Consider the following 21,726-nt stretch of genomic DNA (forward strand, 5'->3'; position numbering starts at 1 on the left):
TGTACCAGTGTCACAATGGGATTACTACACACAGCCACGGTTATGCCTCACACAACACGATTTCAACAACCCGGTTTATTTGTTCACTATCTGGGGCATTCAGGTCATGTTGCTAGGTTGAAACACAAAACCACTGTTCTAATTAAAAATTTTAATTTCTTACTCTCAATACCCTTAATCATTTTGAATGTTAAATGCAAGCTTTCAGACTCCTGACTGACCTCCTCTCAAAAACATCACAGCTATACTGCTTCACTTAGTGTTAACACAAGCTGTCAGTCTCAATGAATTTCCTTATTCCCACCCTACCAAGCCATTGATTTGTCAATATTTAAACTGAACCCGCTCCTGTGATCTGTACAAAACAGCTATTGGTTAGAAAGTAGAGTAGTACACTTTTCAAGTCCTCTGTTTGTTGTAACTGCAATGCTATAATAATGCAGGTGACTTTGAGACTGGATAAAGTAGGACAGTAAGAACTCAACAAGTTTGAAATTGCACGTTGTTGAATTTGCCGAAATACATGTTAATCACAGTGCTGAAAAAACAATACATGACTGGAGGTGAAATAAAGACAAACTTAAAATGGCCACAGAAAAACAAGCTGATAGGAGGAAAGTGTTTATGGCCCCATGTAGAAAACTTTGTGTTTCAATGGTGTACTTTGAATGACTTTGAAAGATATGTTCTTGAACTTGTTTGGGTACTTGAGAACCTAAAATAAAAATAAAAAAAACTGGTATTTTAATACAGATGTGATGTGCGATGTATAACTTGATTTTACGTTCTGTTAATTATTACTTTTTAAAATTTTGAAAAACGAATAGTTTCTAGCAGTTTAACTAAAAATGAAAAACAACATTGTAAAAGTATGAATGGAATAAAATGTTGCAAAGGAGGCTTATTTCAAAACTAAACCTGTGTGTCTTTATTTACTGATGTTGAGCATGCAGGGTAAACAAATGTTTTCCTAAAACTATCTCAAAAAGGAGGGGAGTGACTTTTATGCCAGTGCGGCCTTGTGGAAGGGGTGTGGGTAATTCACTGACTAGGAGACAGACAGGTGTACTTGAAAACACCACACAGGTGCCCAGTTTTATTTGCAAACAGTTCTTGCTTTTTCCGGCAGAGGGCACTGTTGACCGTGGGCTGCCTATCAACGATGATAGACAGCACCACGGAAATACCACAGCTGGTACGTGAACAGCAAGTGCACTCGCAGGTGCTCAAAGAAATACTAATGAAAACAGAAGGCGAAAAGAACAATGGAAAATAAAACAGTAATAAAGCTACAAATAAAAGGTGCTGCACTCGGCAGCGTTATCCCGGTCGTCGCTACCCGCACGACCCGGATCACCGTCCTACTCTGTAGGCTAACTAGCCTGTTCTGTCACAATATGCCGGGGTCTGCCCAAGGGTTCCCTGCTCTCTCTGTCTCGCTATGCAACTTTTTGTTTCGCCTGATTCCCGGTCCTGGCTCAGAGCTTCCGCACTCTCGTTGCGTCTAAGTGGGCAGACCTGAGGAAACAACGGAGCGTTAATTTATAGAGCTAACAATCTCCCAAGACGCGCCTCTCAGCCATTCAGAGAGGGGGAAAGTCCACACACCCACTTTCCCACCTCCCCGTGTCACTGCCATGACTCACAGGCGGTTGTTGGACGACTGCCGCCCTCTTCCTGCAGCCCGTGAACACGCCAGCAGAGTCAGCACAGATCTTTCCCTGTTACAGGCCTATAAAACAATTTTTATAGTAAGTGGGCTGTGCACCTGTGTAGATATATATTCTATGTAGGCTTAGCACTAACCAGGTTTTTCAGTCCTGTCCACTGGGATGTGCTTGGCCATGGAAGACTGTGGCAGGAAGCAGGCTGTGGTTTCTCAAGCTGTGGCCGGTGAATCACATTGTGGAGAAGTTGAGGCTGCGGTTGTGATTTTAAAGTTGCATTAGGATTGTGAAAGTCCATACATCCAGCGCAGTGACATTTTACATTGTGTTGATTTATCTGACCTTTTTTTTGACAGCTTTTTAAAATTTATTACAGCTCTGCTTTGAAAACAGATCCCTTCTTAACATCGATCTTGTGTTTTTTTTTTTTTTTTTTTTTACGGGAATGCTTTAAGAATAGATATTTTATTGGCACATGTTTAATTGTATTAAACCAAATGTTACAATATTGATGAGACATCCTGTATTGTTAATATCAAATTAATTAGATGTTGACATAAAGGTTGTTTAAGGGAAACAGAAAATCGATTTAATTTATAATTTACATTGCTTACTAATAAAAAAATACCTCCTTAAACAGATACTTTTATATAATTTTCTTTATCAAATATCTTACCTGTTTAATATGCTAATTATGTGCGTGCATGCTTAGATCATTATTTGCCACGCTTAGTAATTACTCGTGCATGCATTTTTGAAGATGACTCAAGTCTAATTGACAACAATTTGTAACAATGTGCTTTTTAAAACAGTTTGAGCAGATGCAGGCTGTAAATGTATTGTTGATAATATAGACTAATCCACGCAAAGCCACTGCTAATTAAAAGTATTGAGACAAGTAATTGCAGTTTATCTGCATCCAAGGAAGCGATTGCCCTGAAGGATCGTGAGTTTTTTGGGTTTTTTTTGCAGTCCATTTATTTAACGCCTGTTAGGCACGTGATGTCTAATTTATTTTCACACTGGCTGTTTATTTTACACACACTGTTTTTAAATTATTTTTATTCACAGTAAAACAGGTTTAAAAAGGCACTGCATATCAACATGACACTCAGTACTGCATCATGAACCCTGCTCCATCCCTTGTTTGCTGTATTTATCACATATTTCTTCATAGTCATGCATACTGATAAATAATCTTCTGATGACTTATCACCAAAACTCCTCAATAATGCTATCCAAGTCATTATTATTATTATTATTATTATTATTATTATATTATTATTATTATATTATTATTATTATTTTTATGGCAAATATCCGCGATTTACTTTGAGTGCTGAATGCGGAAGCAGCTATTTTGTTTGTCTTCCATGTTATGTCTGTGGTGAAGGGATCATGTGTATTGATGAGATCAGTATTACTCAGGTCCACCTCCATTATTTCACACAGAAACGTGTAACATTAGATATGTCCCTGTAACATGACTACAATGCAAATCTTTATAGACCCACATAAAAAAAAAAAAATTAAAAAGTCAGATTAAACTGTTTTTCTGGCAATCGGCAAATCCATTTAAAAATAAAATAAAATACAAAAACAAAACAAAACAAAACAAAACAAAAAAAAAAAACAGCCAGGTCAAAAACCTGCCGGGTGGCAACCTAATATCATATCAACCTAACATAATATCAGTTATGTTTTAATAATGGATTCCATCCAAATTTTAAAGAACAAAAATAGAGCAGGAATGTAGGGGTTGTGTAAGTTTAGGATTAGTGACCTTATTCGTCAGAATGATTTAATAAAATGTAATCTGAATTAGCACTTGCTTCAACTGTAATGTTTGCTATGGGAAGTGTATTATCCATTAATACGTTACCACCCTTTCTTTTTCTAGGAATGCCCTCTCCCCAGCACTTTGAAGGCCATGGTATGGTATCCTGGATTATGCCAGATATTACCATCTCTGTTCCTTGGTACATTGGCCTGATGTTTAGAACAAGAAAAAGCAATGGAATGTTAATGCAGGCCAAGGCTGGGCCGTCTTCCAAGATTACCATCCTGGTGAGGATTTAATTTCCATAGCAGCCACATTGACTTCAGTTTGGTCATCCAAAAAAAACATTTAGTGCTGCCTGGTCAGTTTATAGTGAGTAACACAAGTTGAGTCTGCGTAGTAATTCAGGATTATGTACAGATAATTAAAACAATGTTTCAATAGATTGACTGCTCTTTAAATAAAAGTTTAGATAATTAATTCTAGTCTGTATAAATTAACCTAGACCTGATGTTTCCAGTCGTGGTATTTGCTAATGGTGAACAGTGATCACGTTTTGTCAGTTGACCAAACAATAATAAGGTGCCAGAAAGAGCAAAAACTCTCCAGGTTTTTATAAATGTACATTTAATTTTTTTCAGATAAGTAGCAGCAACGTGCAGTTTGAATTGCACCGTGGGTTCACGCAAATGGCAAATTTCAAATTTACCCAAATAAGGGTAAATGATGGGGACTGGCACCATCTACTAATTGAATTGAAAAATGTTAAGGATGGCAAGGACATGAAATTACTTGCTTTGATGTCTCTGGATTATGGGATGTACCAGGTAAGAGTTTTCTGCGTGTTTAAAACCTCAATTGATCATCTTGTTAATCAGTAAATCTGCTTTAAACGGGTACCTGCCATGTCTGATAGAAATGTTTAACCCAGTCTGCGTTGTACCAGCACTTTAAGGACTCCTGATTTGGTAGACTTAACTCTTCGTGATCACTTTTTACATTGCTAAGGAGAAAACCCGTAATGAAAACTACAAACTGCCTAGGAACCTTATTAAGGGCTCTTTCAGCCCTATAAACCTGCAGCAAAGACAACTTCTGATTGCTGTAATACATCTTATGCGTGCATTTTTGTAAATTAATTCGTAGACTGATATAGAAAATAGCTGTAATAATAAAAAAAAAACTTAATTACACTTAATAAGGGATCTACAGGTTTGCAGTAAAGAAAGTTAATGTGTATAAATAACCACTGATAAAGGCTATGTGATAACTTGTATCATGCCTGTAAACTTGCATACATTCTGTGTTAAGTTTTGTATACTATTTCACAACTAAAAGTTCTCAATTAACAAGTCAGAATAGGTATTAGTGATGTTTTCAAATTAATTGTTAAATAAACAAGGGGAAAATTATGTTTTGTGTGTCAAATCTAACTTAAAAATATATCTTAATAGACACATTAGGGCCTGAAGCATTTTACTCAAGTCTGCAATTAATTTTACAAAAACCAGAAAAGAGAGGGGTAAATGTACTAAAGTGTTGCACTTTTCATAATAGTCACAAACCAGTTTTAAATGAGTCAGAAGTCTAGGGTGAAATGTACTAAACAAGCGCATTGCTATTAGCAACTTTGGGAATACTTTACGGCAGCCAGCATTGAGACATTTGCAATTGCATCAATTTGTTAAGAACTTTTCAAAGCACGTTTTAAACAGTTGCAATTGTTGCTGGCATTTCCAGTCCACTTTTGCTCGTGTGTTGCCAGTTGTGCTCAATGCATTTGAACACCCAAGTGCCTAATTTTCATTAAAGGCAGTGTGTACTTGCAAGCCTTGAAAACCAAATTTCTATGACATTTCTGGTTTCCCCAACATGTTGGGAGCAATAGACTGCACACATATGACCATATGCCCTCCAGCTCATTCTGAGCATCTGTATAGGACCATGATCTATTTTGTGTTAATTGTCTAGGCTACTAAGTAGGCCAAGATAAAAATAATAGAAAAAATAAAATAAAATGCTAAAATCATGAAGTTTCAATTTAAAATAATATTGTATTTGCATTGTACACCAATTATAACATGTTATTAATGTTATTAATAAATACTGTTATTTCAGCGCAACGATTTACATTTAAAATACATTGAGCAATTTTATTGTATTGTTTTTAAAAAACCCAACAAACATGTCTGGTTTAGTGAGGGGCTACTTTATGATTATGAAAAGCTTTTTGTGGGTGAAGGTGGGGGCCCCCACTGTAGAATCTGATGGGATTGAACTGCCTATATATATATATATATATATATATATATATATATATATATATATATATATATATATATATATATATATATATATAACAGTATTAAAATAGGTCAAATGAAGATGGAACAGAATGCATTGTCCAGATGATGTTTACATTAAACAAAAACAATGCTATTTTGATTCTTGCACCCTTGCATGTATAGACGTTATCATTCGGGCACCCTCTGCTGCAAAAAACAACTACTCAACTCCTGCTATTTATTTGAACAATGTGCACGAGTCTTGGTCTCTAAAAAGACGCAACAGATATTAAAATTACTATATTGCGGCTCTTTTCATTGACATATTTTCTCATAGTACATATGACAAAATGTATACTTTGCGAATTGCCACAACGAAAATGCAAATTGTGGTATGTTTTTGCGCTGTGACTGGCCCCTGGCCCATCTTAGTACATTTTACCACCCACACCCACCCCACCACCCCACCACCCCCACCCCCGAGTGGTTTTGTTCAAGGTCTCTTAAGCCCCCAACATTTTTTTCTCCTTGTAGGATATTACTATAGATTTGTCTCTGTTTAAAAATAGGAGTATATTACAAATTGCTATAAGCAGCTTTGAACCACATTATGCCATGTAAGCCACACCTAATTGTTGGTCGAAATCTTTCCCAAAGGGAAGTGTAGAAATTGAGAAAGAGCTGCCAGGAATGACGCTGGAAAGCCTATTTTTAGGGGGACTTCTAGGGGATGATGGGAAGATCGAACAGGGCTTCGTTGGCTGCATGCAGGTAAGAAATAGATTGCTGTTTATTTTACAGTTGGTTATTTTTTTCCTACTTTACCATAAAAGAAATACCTTTGATGGATCTGTTAGCTTTTTGGGAAGATCTTGAGTTGATACTTTGAAAATTGGATTTAGAAAGAAAATGGCATTTGCTTAGTATTTAAGCAGTGTATTTCCTTATGTTTGCTTATATGTCTTTTGTTTCTTTCTCTCTCAGGAAGGTTCTTGCTGTAGTAGTCATTTTAATTGCTTTAATGTTCACCAGGGATTTATTTCCAGTCTTACAGTAGAGCCAAATGCACAGGATGTTGCCATATAAACATCATACCGTTTCATAGCACTGACACTTTAAAACTGAATATTTTGCAGGGTGTGAGGTTGGGAGAGACTGCCACAAATGTAGCCACTCTGAATATGAACCAGGGCAAGAAAATCCGTGTGCAGAATGGCTGTGATATTAGTGACCCATGTGACTCAAACACCTGTCCTGAGCACAGTCACTGCAGCGATGACTGGAAGACCCACTCCTGTGTCTGTGACCCAGGTATTTCAATGAGAATCTGTTCTTAAGTAACCCTTATATTTGACTAGGCAGGTCTGTCTGAGTGTGAGTTCAGTACCTGGTAAACTCAGGTACTGTACACCTGCATTGAATCAACATTAGGTTCAGACTTTAAATAGATGTTGGCAAGATTTTCCTCAGTTAAATGGGTGGGAGAACGGAGCTATAGATGAGAGGTGGTTTGTTCTGGGTTACAAAGCAAACTGAGAAATATTTTAGGGAATTTTTAAACAGAAATGTTAGATTTGTTAGTGCTGCAAATCTCATTTGAAACCTTAGTGTTTCTGCATGTGCTGTAAATAACTTTCAAATAAAACAACATGGCGGTAGGTCTTCCACAGCTCACTTTTTTACCACTTTTGTCCAATTTCTACACCGTCAATAAAGTCAGTTTGTGGAAGAACAAATATTTTTGCTGTGTTTTTTTTTTTAGATCCCCTGACAAACTTAATTCAGAAATATATGAATTATAAAAACAGCAATGAGAAGGTAGAAAATAAGGATACATATTTCATCCCTAATAGGGATAAAAGTGATGCATTTTAGAGGCGGTGTTGCTGTTGAATTCATTTCAGTACCCCACTCTCAATATTGGCTTTTCGTTCAAGATGTCACATTCCAATGCGCTTTTATGTAACAAAAGACTCTTCAACAATGTGGCATTTTGTTTCACAAAAGGGGTGTTGCAGAAATACTTTTATTTAGGTAGCAGTATGTGCCCAAGAACATGATGTTTAAAATGCAAACTCGGGGAGCTCCTTCAGTGGATGAGATACAGATAGTGAGGCCAAGTTGATTATTGATCAAGGTCATGTGACTAAAACCCCAAACTCACAAAGCTTAAAAAGCATTACAGAAAGCTATGATAATTGAAAATTCTGTTGCATTAAATATGCACTATAGTATGGTAACTGCCAAAAATAAGTTTTTAATTGAGGGTTTCCATTTTTCAACCTAGAATTCTACTTTGATAATGTCTGAGGCTTTAAAAATATAAATGATTCCCCCTAATAATGTAATTTGTTAACTCTTGCCTCCAGGGTACTTTGGTAAAGACTGTGTGAATGTATGCCAGTTGAACCCGTGCGAACATGTCTCAGCCTGTGTCCGTAAACCCAGTTCTTCCCATGGATACACCTGCGAATGTGGGCAGAATTACTACGGGCAATACTGTGAAAACAAGTAAGATTACAGAAACTTCAAAAGGCTAAAGCAGTTTTATGGGGGTTTTCACCTTCTGTTTTTAATTATTCAAAACTCCCTGGTCAGTGGTTTAATTGCAAATAAAAATATACCAGATGAATCTGTCCCAGTAAATCCCAGTATTAAGAGCAAGCAGTTGTTTTGGTGAAAGTAAAACAATTCTATATATTTCTATCAGTACATTCCTTTAACACAAGCATAGTTTGTATGCATTTATGTTTAACCAACCTACCTTAATACATTACTTTTGTACATAACTTTATTAAAAAATACCTGACATTTGGTAATTGGCTGCAGGTGGACACCCTTGTACTGTGGCAACTTTTATTGGCTAGTAGATTGCAAACATGGGTTTGATTTGTACATGGAATTTTTATGGAATATTATTTTTTGGCAAAGTCTCTGAGGTAAATTGTATATGACGTGAAGCACCTTGAATTTAGTATTGGTGTATATTGGTATTGTATAGTGCATAGCTCTGCAGGTAATCTATGCCTCCAGGCGCCAATCTTCCACTTTAGGCCTCTTAACTGAATGTAGCCTTTTGCCTGATAATAACAGATGTGTATAATAAGTGACGGATTTATGTTTTAGAATAGTTACTCTGTGGTATTCCACTTACATTGTGTTTTAAGTGCTCATATCAGCTTAATGTGTACTTTAAGTGGCTTACATTTTTAAAAAGTAGCATGTGTAGACTATTTGAAGTACCATTTGAAGTACAGTTTATTGGGCTTTTTATAAGTTTTTTTTTTTCTCGGGTATTATTAGAATGACGTAAGGTCCCATGTTGAAGGAATCAGGTGACACACAAGCTAACACAAAAGTAAGTGTTAAACTTTGAGAACTCCTGGTGGCCTTGTTATGTAAACCAAACAAGCTGTCAGGTTAAACAGTCACCTGTGCTGTATAGGCACAACGGGTGTGGCAGCTTGGCATTAGTCACAAAGGCTACGATAGCAAAGGTTTGTTCTTTCAGCATTTTGTTTTGCAGTCAGATAAGATGTTTACTGATTTGTCTCTTTGATCTGTTGGGAAAGTGACTGGATGTTCTGACATTTTTACCTGTTGCACTTTGTGGTTCAAAAGATTTTGAATAAATCTAGAATTTCCTTTTTTATTTTACTGTTTTTTTCACTTTTTCATATATTTTAATTTTAAAAATAAGGGTGGGGGGTGGAGTAACAGTTGGTATACTAGTATTCAGATTCTCTGCTGTTTAGATTATTAAAATAGATGCCAGTGTATCAAGTGTACCTTGTGTCTGAAAGCTCAGAATACTCAGATATCACTCATATGATATATAAATGGCTTCTGTTATTTGGTACACAGAATAGTATTTCGGTTGTGCAGATTAAAATGAGCCCTTGCACAAATTGAATACAGATTCGGGTTTAACTGGTGGCCAAGGCAGCATTGATTAAAATGTTGAGAGAAACTCAAGTGAACTGGAGAAACTGTTTGTTAATTAGTGATAAAAAAAAGGGAAACATTTTGGGGGATGTTTTTTATATACCTAATTGTATGCAGTACAATTTCAGGAATGCTTCTTGGTCTTTACACTTTGGACTTATAAATCTTTGGAAAACTTAAAAATCATTCCATAAAAAAGACTTCCATGCTTCATAAGTTGATCTGAAAATCAGAAATATTGAGTACCTGTAACAGCTTTTTATTGAGTAAAATCAACCCGCGCCATTAAAAAATACAGTATATTTAGGTGTGTCTCAATACTACAGTGTGTAAAGAATTGATCAAAACTTTTGTCCCTTTTTTTGTTGTTGTCAGGATCAGTCAGCCCTGTCCTCGAGGCTGGTGGGGTAGCTCTATCTGCGGCCCATGTAATTGTGACACTGATAAAGGGTTTGACCCTGACTGCAATAAGACTTCAGGAGAGTGCAGGTGCAAGGTAAGGACTGAAGTTCTGCTTGTTTTGACACTGCAGCCATTAGTGTGTCAAACATTAAGGAGTTACACTATAACTAGTTATAATGTAATACTTTCCATAACCATAAGTACTATAATTAAGTGCTGCTTTTTCGGTAGTCCTCCAGTGGATCTTTCCTTGTCAAAGTAATCAGTATCCTGGATAAATTCTACTACATAAAGGTAGACTTGTATAAACAGATTTAAGTTTTTATATTTAGGCTGCTCTCCGTTTTACTGAAAGGCTATTCCATAAATTACCAGTGAATGCTTACTGTCTCCAGTGGGAGCAAGCAAAATAAACCCAAGCAATCTGAGATTAACACGGTCAAGCAATGTAGAATAACAGTGCCAAGAATCAGAACCCTTCATGTGTAATGTATCCTGCCGGCCGCAGCGTTCCAGCACTGTTCTATGAAAACAAGGACTGGTTAAATTAACAAATATATGTATCATATTTGCAGGCTAACTACTACAGGCCGCAGGGTAGTGACAACTGCTTCCCCTGTGATTGCTTCTCTCTGGGAGCTCACACCCGGACCTGTGATGACGAGACGGGACAGTGCCAGTGTAAAACTAGTGTCATTGGTCGACAGTGCAACCGCTGTGACAACCCCTTTGCTGAGGTCACTAGCAACGGATGTCAAGGTATGTGGCAGCATACCTGCAATTTTATAGCACGGAAAAACTGATTAGTCCTACTAGGTACTCTACATGAAGCAGGTTTTACATATCAGATTTCAAGCTGAAGTTTTCAGTTAACTTGATTTCATTAACTTGGATCTTAACATTGAAATGGAATTGCACCTGCATTGTCTGCTGTGTAATTAAAGAAGTATTGTGTTTAAACTTTATTGCAGTGATTTATGAAGGCTGCCCCAAGTCGTTTGAAGCTGGAATTTGGTGGCCCAAAACGAAGTTCGGCCGTCCAGCTGCCATGAACTGTCCCAAAGGATCAGTTGGTAAGTAAGCTCTGTGAGGAGTTGTTGCAGTATTCTGTATTGTATGTTCACATGTCCTTGAAGTATATAAACCATACAGAAACAGACAAAACATTCTTGAAACTCCAGAAAGATTTTGCTTTGCAAGCAGCTGGAGATCCGTTATGGTTTATGTCAAAATTATCATCTGGATCAATTAAGACAGAAATATGCACTGCTCCATTACCAGACATTGAGATGATTCACACATTAAATCATTAAATATTATAATACCGTCAGCCTAGACACAGTTGTGCAGATCTATGAATATAAATTAACATTATAACAAACACCCTTTGCTTTAATACTGCCCGGTTGGTATAGTATTGTAATAGTACAAGTACTATAATAGGGGAATCCAAAAGAATGCAGGTTGAAGCATCTTTTGATCCTTTTAGCAAAGACTCTTTGTTCGTACTGCACATCACAAACAAAAATCTACAAAACAAATAAAAACAAAGCATTAATGCCATACTGTTATCATATGCACATGCATTGCACAATAACACAAAGCTAATTCAATATCTACTTGCTGAAGCGGTTTTTAATTTAGCCAATGAGGTGTTCACTTGTGGCACCAATGAACTAGCAAAAGTCACAGGGCAGTGACATCAGCTCCCTAGCAACAAGCCTCCTATGTTTGGAATGGGATTCTTTCAAAGCAGCGAGTTTGTGCATTTGAGAAAGGAGAGGAAGACTCATGAAATTAATTGGAGACTTAAATTGATGAGAAGCAATTACCCTTCGCAGTACGAATTTGAATGGTGTGCTGCTTTTTATTCGAAACATGAGAAAAAGCAGGTTGCGCAGAGGATTTATATTTGACCCTGACGCCCACGATAAAACGAGGGAGTAGCTGTACAGTATTTATTATTAGCCTATTTGTTTTTCTATGGGTCTCTCGCCATTTCGCGGCCCTCATTATATATCTGCTTTATATTGGACCCCGACACCCACGGTATATTGAGTGGGTGGTGTATTTAGACACATTGTAGACCAATGAAACTGGCAACTTTTTTATTTTTATTTTCCCCTAAATCAACAGAAAACACATATGCCATCCATTTGTCTTGTAATGTAAAATATGACTTGGTAATCCAAATTCATAGCTGACAGATATGTCAATTTTGATGAAGCTGAAAATTATCGGAAGTCAATTTGTTATAGACAGAAGCTAAATTGTAGTCAGATTAGATTGTGGCTGTGTGCCATCATGACTTCAAGCTCAATTGTTTATGCTTTGCTTTTAAAAACTGTTCTCATTGAATGTGTTTGTTAATGAGTTCGGCTGCCAGACAAATCCCATGCTGTAGGGAAGGCCTGGCACTGTATTCTAGTGAGAGTAGCAATAACATTTTAAATTTTTTTGAATATATTCATATAGTAATACTTTGCCTATGAATACACATTTTCAGAGAATGGCTGGGCATACGTTTGCTGCCATAATTGTTGAGCCCCAGCACATTTACAAAGTAGACACTAGAGGCAAGAGACTGTTTATTCAGTGTCTCTGCGTCATTCAGTTCATTTACACACGTAGCCCATGAATAAGACAAAAGAAGCAAAACATTGTCTGATTATTCCAAGTTTCTCCTCCATACAATCAGGTTGTTTTGAGGCAGCTGCAGGACTTGTTTATGCATGGGCCAACAACCCTGAGTGCCAGCCCACTGTTTTAATTTCTCCCTTGTGGTGGGGAATAGTGTCCCTCAAAGGCTGGGACTGTGTAACTGGTGTACAAGACCCCAAAGTTGCACTCACTTTAACTCCTTGTGTCTTTTCCATTCTCTAGGGACTGCAGTCCGGCATTGCAATGAAGAAAAGGGCTGGCTTCCTCCTGAGCTCTTCAACTGCACCACTCTCACTTTCTCTGAGCTTAAAACAATGGTAGGCGTTTGTTGTGTGTAGATTACCACTGTATGTGTGTTGGCAGGTTAGAATAACTGGCTGAATCGAGTCTACTTGGGTCAAAAATGTAATAAAATTGCCTCAGTGTCTTTCCTCTTCTCCAGTTGTTTGCAAAGGTTGCCCAAGAGTGCCCAGAAAATTCTGTAAACTTCTCTTTTGTAAAACACATAGAAAAGTGATCTTGTACTGTTGTGGACATACTTACACTGTACATTAATCAATGACTTTCATGGCAGTAATTTTTTCTTTCTTGATTGGGATTTGTGTTTTCCTCAGTTTTCACTTGGGAGTCCTTGTTGAAAATGTAGATCCTGTGCTCTAGTCTGTTTACGCCATAAGTGGATAACAAAGTTTAATGAGTTGCCAATCTGAATAATTACCAATGGCGTCTTGTATCCACGTCCTACAGAATATTTCATTCTAACACAGATTCTTGCTTGTTTGAATACCCTTGTAACTAGAATGAGAAGATGCATCGGAACGAGACTAACATGAATGGAGACAAGTCCAAGAATATTGCCGAGTTGCTGCACAATGCCACCATGCACACTGATGTTTTTTATGGGAATGATGTGAAGACTGCCTACCAGTTAATATCGCAGGTCCTAGAGTATGAGAGCAAACAACAGGGTTTCAATCTGGCTGCAACAAGGGATGTTGAATTCAATGAGGTACTTATCTTTTGGTCATAACCTTTTTTTTTTAAACTCGTATTCCTGTTTGGTTACGTTTCACTCCTATTATTCGCTTGGCTGTCTAACAGCGACACCTGCAGGTCATTTTCACCACTGACATACAGACTTGTGCTTTTCCAGACTGTCAGGTCTTCAATTTTCTAACTCAGTCTTTGCACAGTTTTACTTACTTGTATCTTTTTTTCAGTGTCATAAAATAAACAATACATACAAATTGGTATAGAATATAAGTATAGTATGTTTTGAGTGTAGTTGTGTAGTCTTTCCTATATTACCAGAGTGGTCTGCTGTTTCTAGTGGAGTTATCTTTCTTGGATATCTTAACAGATAGTAATCGCACATATATCAGTTACAATGCAATCTTATTACATGTAAATTGCAGTTAAAGCTCAAACTGCTAAACTGTATTCTGGCAGTTATGTAGATGTTCCGATTGACTCTGTGGTGCATGCATTGTTTTCAGTAAAATATAATATCAGTTTTATACTGCTGCGCAAAATTAAGGTATTCTCTGAGCTTGGCTCACTTTTCCCACCCGAAAAAGCTTAAAGGATTAGCAGAAAGTAATACAGCAGCCGAAGACTAATATACTTGTTCTGTGAGATAACATCTGAGTAACACCGGTCAGGATTAAAACCGTCACTGGCATAAAGAAGGTACAAATGCTTTTTTACATTCCTGGCACAGACTCAGCTGCGGCACTGAACTTGTAGCTCTCAGTGGCCTCCATGCTTACTACTGTTTATTAAAGAAGTGTCAGATTGACAGCGCTGGAGAGCCTTAACTGCAGACTGGGAATGGCACAGGCAAGCACAGCATGAACTTCTGTTCTGCCAGGGTGCCTCAGTCCTTCTGGAATCCTTCCCATGACCATCCAATCCTGGGACTGTTGAAAGACTGCCAGAACACACAGGTGTCTATTAGGATTATTGTATTGTATTATTGCAACCAACTGGGGGCAGGATTTGAAAAAGTAACATGGAGCTGTCCCCTAATCTATTGAGCACGGTTTTGTGTTTTTTATTCCTTTGATTTTGCAGAATATTATTAAAGCTGGCAGTGCCATCTTGGACCCAAGAAACAAAGAGCACTGGGAGCAGATCCAGCGGACAGAGGGAGGCACGGCCCACCTACTGAAAAATTATGAGGATTATGCCAACAATATGGCACAGAACATGAGAAAGACCTACCTGAAACCGTTCACAATAGTGACTCCAAATATGAGTAAGCTGAGTTTTATATAAATCTGAATGTGTATTTATCACCTTTACAAAACATATTTTTAAAGCTTCATAAATAGTGCAAGCGAAACAAATACCATGCCAGCTAACTATTCATGTAACTTTCTTTGTCCAAGTTTTTGCTCTTGATTTTCTGGACGACTCCAACCCAGAGAGTGCCAAGATTCCTTGTTTTGAAGAGATCCGTGAGGAGTATCCCAAAGACCTGAAATCAACTGTCAAGTTTCCTGGTGCCATCTTTAGACCACAGGAAGGTGAATGTCAATCCTTGTATTAGAAGCAAACTTAGTTCTTCTGTTGAAGCAGTATAGCAAATTTAATACCTGTGCCTGCTATGCCAGTTATATTTTTACATAAAACGGGAGCTTGAAGAGTATGATATTTAGAGCAGTTCTCCATTTCAACACACTGAAGCTGTGATACCCACAGCAGGAACATCAGAAGCTGCTGACAGATTCCTTACTATTGTGTTTTGTTTTGTTTTTTCCTTGTAGTAAACCCCACAGTCCAGCCATTGGAGCCGAGTGATTCTCGTGAGGTCAGCGAGGCCTCTGCAAAGAGAAAGAGAAGACAGCCAGAAGAAGCTAACCCTCATGTGGTTGCCGTGGTGATGGTGTACAGAACAATGGGACAGCTTCTACCAGAGCAATACGATCCTGACAGGAGGAGCTTAAGGTATAGTAGGCTCTAGCCAAATGCTTCTGTAACTTTTGTTTACCTGCTCCCACTAGCTGTTGAGTGCTATGTGAAACCCTGTTAGATAAAAAAAAAACCTGTATTGGGAGAAGATTTCTCTTTCTTCTCTATGGAATATTAGGAAGTACTATAAATAGTTATAAGAGCAAAACTTGGCATCTTAACTGCTAAAGGTCTTCAGAAAAGGTTATAGTCACATGCTTTTCCTTTGTATTTGTGTAGGTTACCGAACCGGCCTGTCATTAACACACCGATCGTGAGCACCACAGTCCACAGTGAGAGGGGGACCCTGCCCACTCTGCTGAAGGAACCTATCACTTTGCACTACAACCTTCTAGAGACAGAGGAGAGAACCAAGCCTGTCTGTGTGTTCTGGAACCACTCGATTCCGTAAGTTCTTTTAAAGTTCTTTTTCTCGCCAGGTTAACTCCAGGCATGTGAGATGTCTTGTATACAAGGCTGACAAATTACCAGGAATACAGAGAGATCACACCAGCGGTGTGTTTTCTGGCTATACTGTAAACGACAAGTTGTAGGTGATGATTCATAGTATATCCTTTAATTTGTTTTCCGTGAGGGCTATTGTCGTAACCCCTTTCTGGCAGCCTATTAGCTTATTTTTCACAGATATGTACCATACAAGCAAATGTGTCAAAATAGATTTCAGGAGAATTTTAGAAAGGTCAGGTGCAAGGCAGCATTTAGCCTGTTTCAGGCATGCGTTTGGATTGTGCATCATAGCTCAGTTGGATCACTGAGACGTGCCTCAGAGTTACACAGTAATGAGGGAGCTGGGCTTGACTAGAACCCAGTGTAATCTGGTTAAGCAACAGGTTACATTGCCCCATGTATAATTTTATAAAACAGTAATTTGAACTTGGCTATATGCAGAAGAACTGCATTTTAAGGTGCAAGGCTGAATTATTGTTGTTTAGATGTTTTATGAAAGAATAATAGTATAAGATGAAACCTGGCTCTAATAGTTGCTTTTTTGGGGGGTTTTTTTTGGCAGGATTGGTGGGACTGGAGGCTGGTCCTCCAAAGGCTGTGAGCTTGTCTTCAGAAACGAGACCCATATCAGCTGCCAGTGCAATCACATGACCAGCTTTGCAGTGCTCATGGATATCTCCAAACGAGAGGTACTCTTTCATATGACCTGCCCTCTCACAAAAAAAGAAAGCATTTATTGTATCTCAGGTATGGAATGAGCTCTTTCCATTTTATTAGACCTGTTAGGCACCAATTAGGTTAAGGTAGGCAAGATTCTCTATTTGAAACTCATTTGGCAGGTTTCGAAAGAAGTTCTTTAGACAGGAATGTTTCATTCAAAATCAGCAAGCGCAACTAAACTATTTAACATTTACTCTGCACCTATGCAAGGTTTTATCCAGGTTACTCAGAGTATTAATTAAGAAGAGTCTAATATGCAACCAAATAAAATTAAGATTCTTAATTTTTCTTAAATAATTTTAACATTGTATAGCAATTTGCACCATAGACATACTTGGGGAATTATCTTCGGAAGAAACAGCTTACAAATGAAACAAAAGCAATATAAGGTTTTCTTTTTGTCAGTATAGTTACATTTTGCTATTGGGGGATATTTAAAGTTATTCTGTTAAGATTAAATGTGAATAAATTACTGGCCACCAAATCATTTTAGATATGCAAAAAGATGATCATTTTTTTGTTCTTAAAAAAAAAAAAAAATCAATGTAAAAGTCATATCAGTTACTTGTAGTGGCAGACCAATTGCCTCAAAAAAAAATACCTACTTTCCTGAGTTGGGTATATGCTGTCTTGTATGAATCCTTGAAGAGCTATAAGGGATAACAAACTAGGTAACTGGACTGGTAGTAGCTGAACTGTTTGGAGTCCCAGTTCTGCAGACGTTCAACACACTGTCAATTAAGGCCTTTTGAGAATTACGTCTCTCTCAGCCAGTCCTCGGCAGACGCACAGACCCCTTCAATATAGTGTATCTAGTATATATTCAGTTTTCCTGCAGGATAGCATTCAGTAAAATAAAACAGGTGATAGAAAACCAAATCATGCCATTTCAACAGTTTTCTCTTAAATAATGAAATGAAAACAAATATTTAAAAGTTTAACTTGCCAAGGCATTTAGCATAAACCTGAACCCTTTGTTTTTCATTTCAGCATGGTGAGGTGTTGCCCTTGAAGATTGTCACTTACACCACAATCTCTGTATCCCTGGTGGCCTTGCTGGTGACATTTGTACTGCTGGTCATCATACGGACACTGCGGTCAAACCTTCACAGCATTCACAAGAACTTGGTAGCAGCTCTCTTCTTCTCCGAGCTGGTCTTCCTCATTGGAATCAACCAGACCGATAATCTGGTAAGGAGAGGAGGGCTCTATTCCTTGATGTAGAGTGTTCTTAATTGTGTATACAATGCCAGTGCTTTTGGTGGTGTGTATGCTAGATATTCCTTAAGACATTAAACAGCTCGGCAAAAACACTTGGTGAGGCTATAGGGCCCTGAGGTGCTAGTCTTTAAATCTTGTTACCAGTCACTTGGAATCTCTACTTTCCAAGTATCATTGTTCTGTGTTTTAATTTTTTTCAACAGCAACAGCACAATGTAATCAACTGACATTATAAACACACTGTATATCATACTATATAGTACTATATAGAGCTAATATGAATTGCTTAAGCACAACACTATAAACATGCTACTGCTTTGGTCTTGGGTGTAGCTTTGAAAGGGGAGTACTGCTCACGTTAACCTTTATCTAACTTCAAAAAAGGAGTGCTACCGTGTTTGTGCTGCAATACAAAGCAAAAAGGAGAAATACTGATGCAATGTGCAGGTTTGATGGCGATTGCTTCTACAATAAAATTTACTAAACTCACTTGACTCTACTGAACCTACATCATCTTCTTAGATAAAAAGGGCGGAATAGAATTTATACAAACAGTGTGTAAATAAACTGCATTGCCTACAGTGTCTTAATAACATCGAACGCTTGCAAAAGGAATAACAACGGAGAATTACTTGGCACAGAGGAGTAATGTTGACCTGAACAAATCTGTCAACATACTGGATCTTTTTGAAGGCACAGAATTTTGAAGGTGATATTCAGGAAGTAATTTTACAGTAGATATCAACACCAGATTTACTCCATCACAGGTTTCATAGGATAGTGTTTCTGAAATCCGACAGACATTTACCATTGATTAGAAGCCTGTTTCAACACTTTAACCCTTAATCTGTAGTGCAGCAGTCTACAGGCAATAGGTGATAGCCTCTTTCTCTTAGTTTTACCTTAGAAATATGATTGAGGATTTTAACGTAATGGATCAGGAACCATTTCGCAAGTTATCCATAGTTTAAGGCTTAAGTGATCCAGGGCAAGATACTTATTTATTGTCTTCATGTCGCAGGCAAAACGTAGAGAGGTGTTGCGCCTTAGATGAACTGTCTTTGGTAAATCATCGCGATTTTAAACCGATTTTGGTTCAACTCACTTGTCATAGAAAGCAAACCCTACCAAATAGCTGGAATGCTTTTTTTTTTTTTAAAAGAAGGTGACCCTCTGGTTCAAAGGTAGAAAGCCGTTGTGTCATCTGAAGGTGGAGCGAGTGTGTTGAAATTCTGACTGATAAGTGTGGGTGTGCTAATTGTGTATTCAGATGTTTTACCTGGGGGATCCACGGTACGCTGTTTACATTATGATGTTAAGTGTTAAAGTGTGGTGTCTGCTGTGTGTGATAGTCGCTCTACTTGAACCTTTTAGCTACCTGTTGTCAGGACAGGCCCAATGAGCCATACTCTGATTTAACATGAATAAGAAAAAGCAGGCAGCACCACAGTTTAGAAATAAATCCTGGCTGGCATAGGGCCCAGTCTCTATCAGTCTGTCAGGCAACAGTAGATTTAGGGAGAGACTCCAAATCTCATGCTTTAGCAGTGGTTGCATTAAATGAATCATACTTTGTGGTTTTATGTTTGCTTTTAAAAAGTAATGGAAAAACCTTCCCAGGCTCTTCTAAAAAGCATGAGCCAACATGCTGTAAGTAGAAGCTGCCTTCGGGCAGCTAGGTAATTGAACAGCGTACCTGCCATTTGAATTGTTAAAGATGGGGGAAAATATGGATATGTAACAGTAACAGTACTAAGCTCTGTGTAACAGTATTAGGACTACAGTGTAACTCCACAGCTTCATAATTGCCTTTACATTAAGTCCTCATTACATGTGGTAGTCTGGTATTGAAGACCAATGTCTGTGTGTAGTAGATCTCTCCAGCTGTTACTGACAACACTGGCTTATGTGTTTCAGTTTGTCTGCACGGTGATTGCTATCCTCCTCCACTATTTCTACATGTGCACCTTTGCCTGGATGTTTGTGGAGGGGCTGCACATCTACCGGATGCTTACCGAAGTTAGGAACATCAATCACGGGCACATGAGATTCTACTATGCCATTGGCTGGGGGATCCCTGCCGTCATAACAGGTGAATGTTTATAATAGTAATGATAGGAAAAACTGTACAAATTATAGCTTTCTTTTCTGCAAAACTCTGACTTCCATTGTGTTGCAATGCTTCGATTTGTGTAGGTGATTCGGAGACACAGGTTTTATCTTTTAAACTACTCTGGGAGTGAGCATAACAAAAGTCTGGCCTATGTTCAAACCCAGTAAAAGTTTGTGTGTAAAATTATTGATGTAAAGAGTTTTTAACAGGGACCAGCATGTTCTTTCCCACATAAAAAAAAGAAAGGCGTGTCTGGTTAGTGTACAGTTTAGTTTTATTCTTCTAATACCATTGTTGTGTTTGTGTGTTTTTATAGGTCTTGCGGTAGGCCTAGACCCACAGGGATATGGCAATCCAGACTTTTGCTGGCTCTCTGTTCACGATACTCTCATTTGGAGTTTTGCAGGACCCATTTCACTAGTGGTACTTGTGAGTATCCAATGAAATGTATTTATTGATATTTGTCTTGTATAAATTCACTTGTACTGTTCATTGAAAATTATGTGTGTGTGTATGTGTATGTATATATATATATATATATATATATATATATATATATATATATATATATATATATATATATATATATATATATATATGTGTGTGTGTGTGTATATATATATATAATATATATATATATGTGTGTGTGTATATATATATATATATATATATATATATATATATATATATATATATATATATATATATATATGTATATATATAGAACACTGGCCTAAGTATAAAAGTGTCTTTGTTAGATGTTCTCTGAGTTAACTAGCATGTTACCTAATTAACCTTTTGTCACCAATTATTGTTAACAGGTGAGGGTCCATGATTGTTATAAATATAGGTAGCATAGGCACAAGTTTGTCATTCCTGAATGTAAGGGAGCAGAAAATGACAAAATACGCTCAGTTAAGCAAAGAAAAAAGTCTGTAATTACTTTAAGAAATGAAGGTCAATCTTTAAGACAAATTGCAAGAACTTTGCAAGTGCCTGTAACTGCTATGGCCAAGACCATCAAACGATTTGAAGAAACTGGCACTCATGAGGACCAAACAAGGTCAGGCAGGCCAAAGGTGACCTCAGAATCAGAGAACAAGTTAATTCGAGTCACAAGTCTGCGAAACCAGCGATTAACTGCCCCTGAAATACAAGCTCAGCTAAATGCTACTAGAAGTACAGATGTTTCAACATCAACTGTTCAGAGGAGATTGCGTGAAGCTGGCCTAACTGGAAGAATTGCTGCAAAGAAACCATTGTTAAGAGTGCAGAAAAGGAGGAAGAGACATGCCTGGGCCAAAAAACACAGAAACTAGATGTTTGAGGAGTGGAAGTTGGTCTTATGGACCGATGAGTCAAAATGTGAAATATTTGGGTCCAACCGTCGAGTATTTGTAAGACTCAGAGAGGGTGAGCGCATGAGTTCTGCATGTGTCGTTCCCAATGTCACACATGGAGGAGGCAGTGTCATGGTCTGGGGTTGCTTTGCTGGTGACAGAGTTGGTGATC

General features: G+C 37.7%; 1 protein-coding gene across 3 annotated transcripts in view; it reads left to right on the plus strand.

Annotated features, from left to right (window-relative positions):
• The window catches only part of LOC121319756 (cadherin EGF LAG seven-pass G-type receptor 1-like), a 94,700-nt gene that overhangs the window by 64,273 nt on the left and 8,701 nt on the right, over nt 1-21,726 (plus strand). For all 3 annotated transcript variants that reach the window (XM_041257534.1, XM_041257536.1, XM_041257537.1), the window contains exons 9-26: nt 3,568-3,734; nt 4,089-4,274; nt 6,390-6,503; nt 6,869-7,043; nt 8,102-8,243; nt 10,053-10,173; nt 10,655-10,838; nt 11,051-11,152; nt 12,963-13,057; nt 13,540-13,749; nt 14,814-14,997; nt 15,131-15,268; nt 15,509-15,689; nt 15,933-16,100; nt 16,723-16,849; nt 17,871-18,071; nt 20,019-20,193; nt 20,531-20,643. In XM_041257534.1, the coding sequence (XP_041113468.1) occupies nt 3,568-3,734; nt 4,089-4,274; nt 6,390-6,503; nt 6,869-7,043; nt 8,102-8,243; nt 10,053-10,173; nt 10,655-10,838; nt 11,051-11,152; nt 12,963-13,057; nt 13,540-13,749; nt 14,814-14,997; nt 15,131-15,268; nt 15,509-15,689; nt 15,933-16,100; nt 16,723-16,849; nt 17,871-18,071; nt 20,019-20,193; nt 20,531-20,643 (2,783 nt within the window). The remainder of the gene's footprint in view (nt 1-3,567; nt 3,735-4,088; nt 4,275-6,389; nt 6,504-6,868; nt 7,044-8,101; nt 8,244-10,052; nt 10,174-10,654; nt 10,839-11,050; nt 11,153-12,962; nt 13,058-13,539; nt 13,750-14,813; nt 14,998-15,130; nt 15,269-15,508; nt 15,690-15,932; nt 16,101-16,722; nt 16,850-17,870; nt 18,072-20,018; nt 20,194-20,530; nt 20,644-21,726) is intronic.

This window comes from Polyodon spathula, chromosome 8 (genome assembly GCF_017654505.1).
Source record: "Polyodon spathula isolate WHYD16114869_AA chromosome 8, ASM1765450v1, whole genome shotgun sequence".
NCBI classification, from domain to species: domain Eukaryota; kingdom Metazoa; phylum Chordata; class Actinopteri; order Acipenseriformes; family Polyodontidae; genus Polyodon; species Polyodon spathula.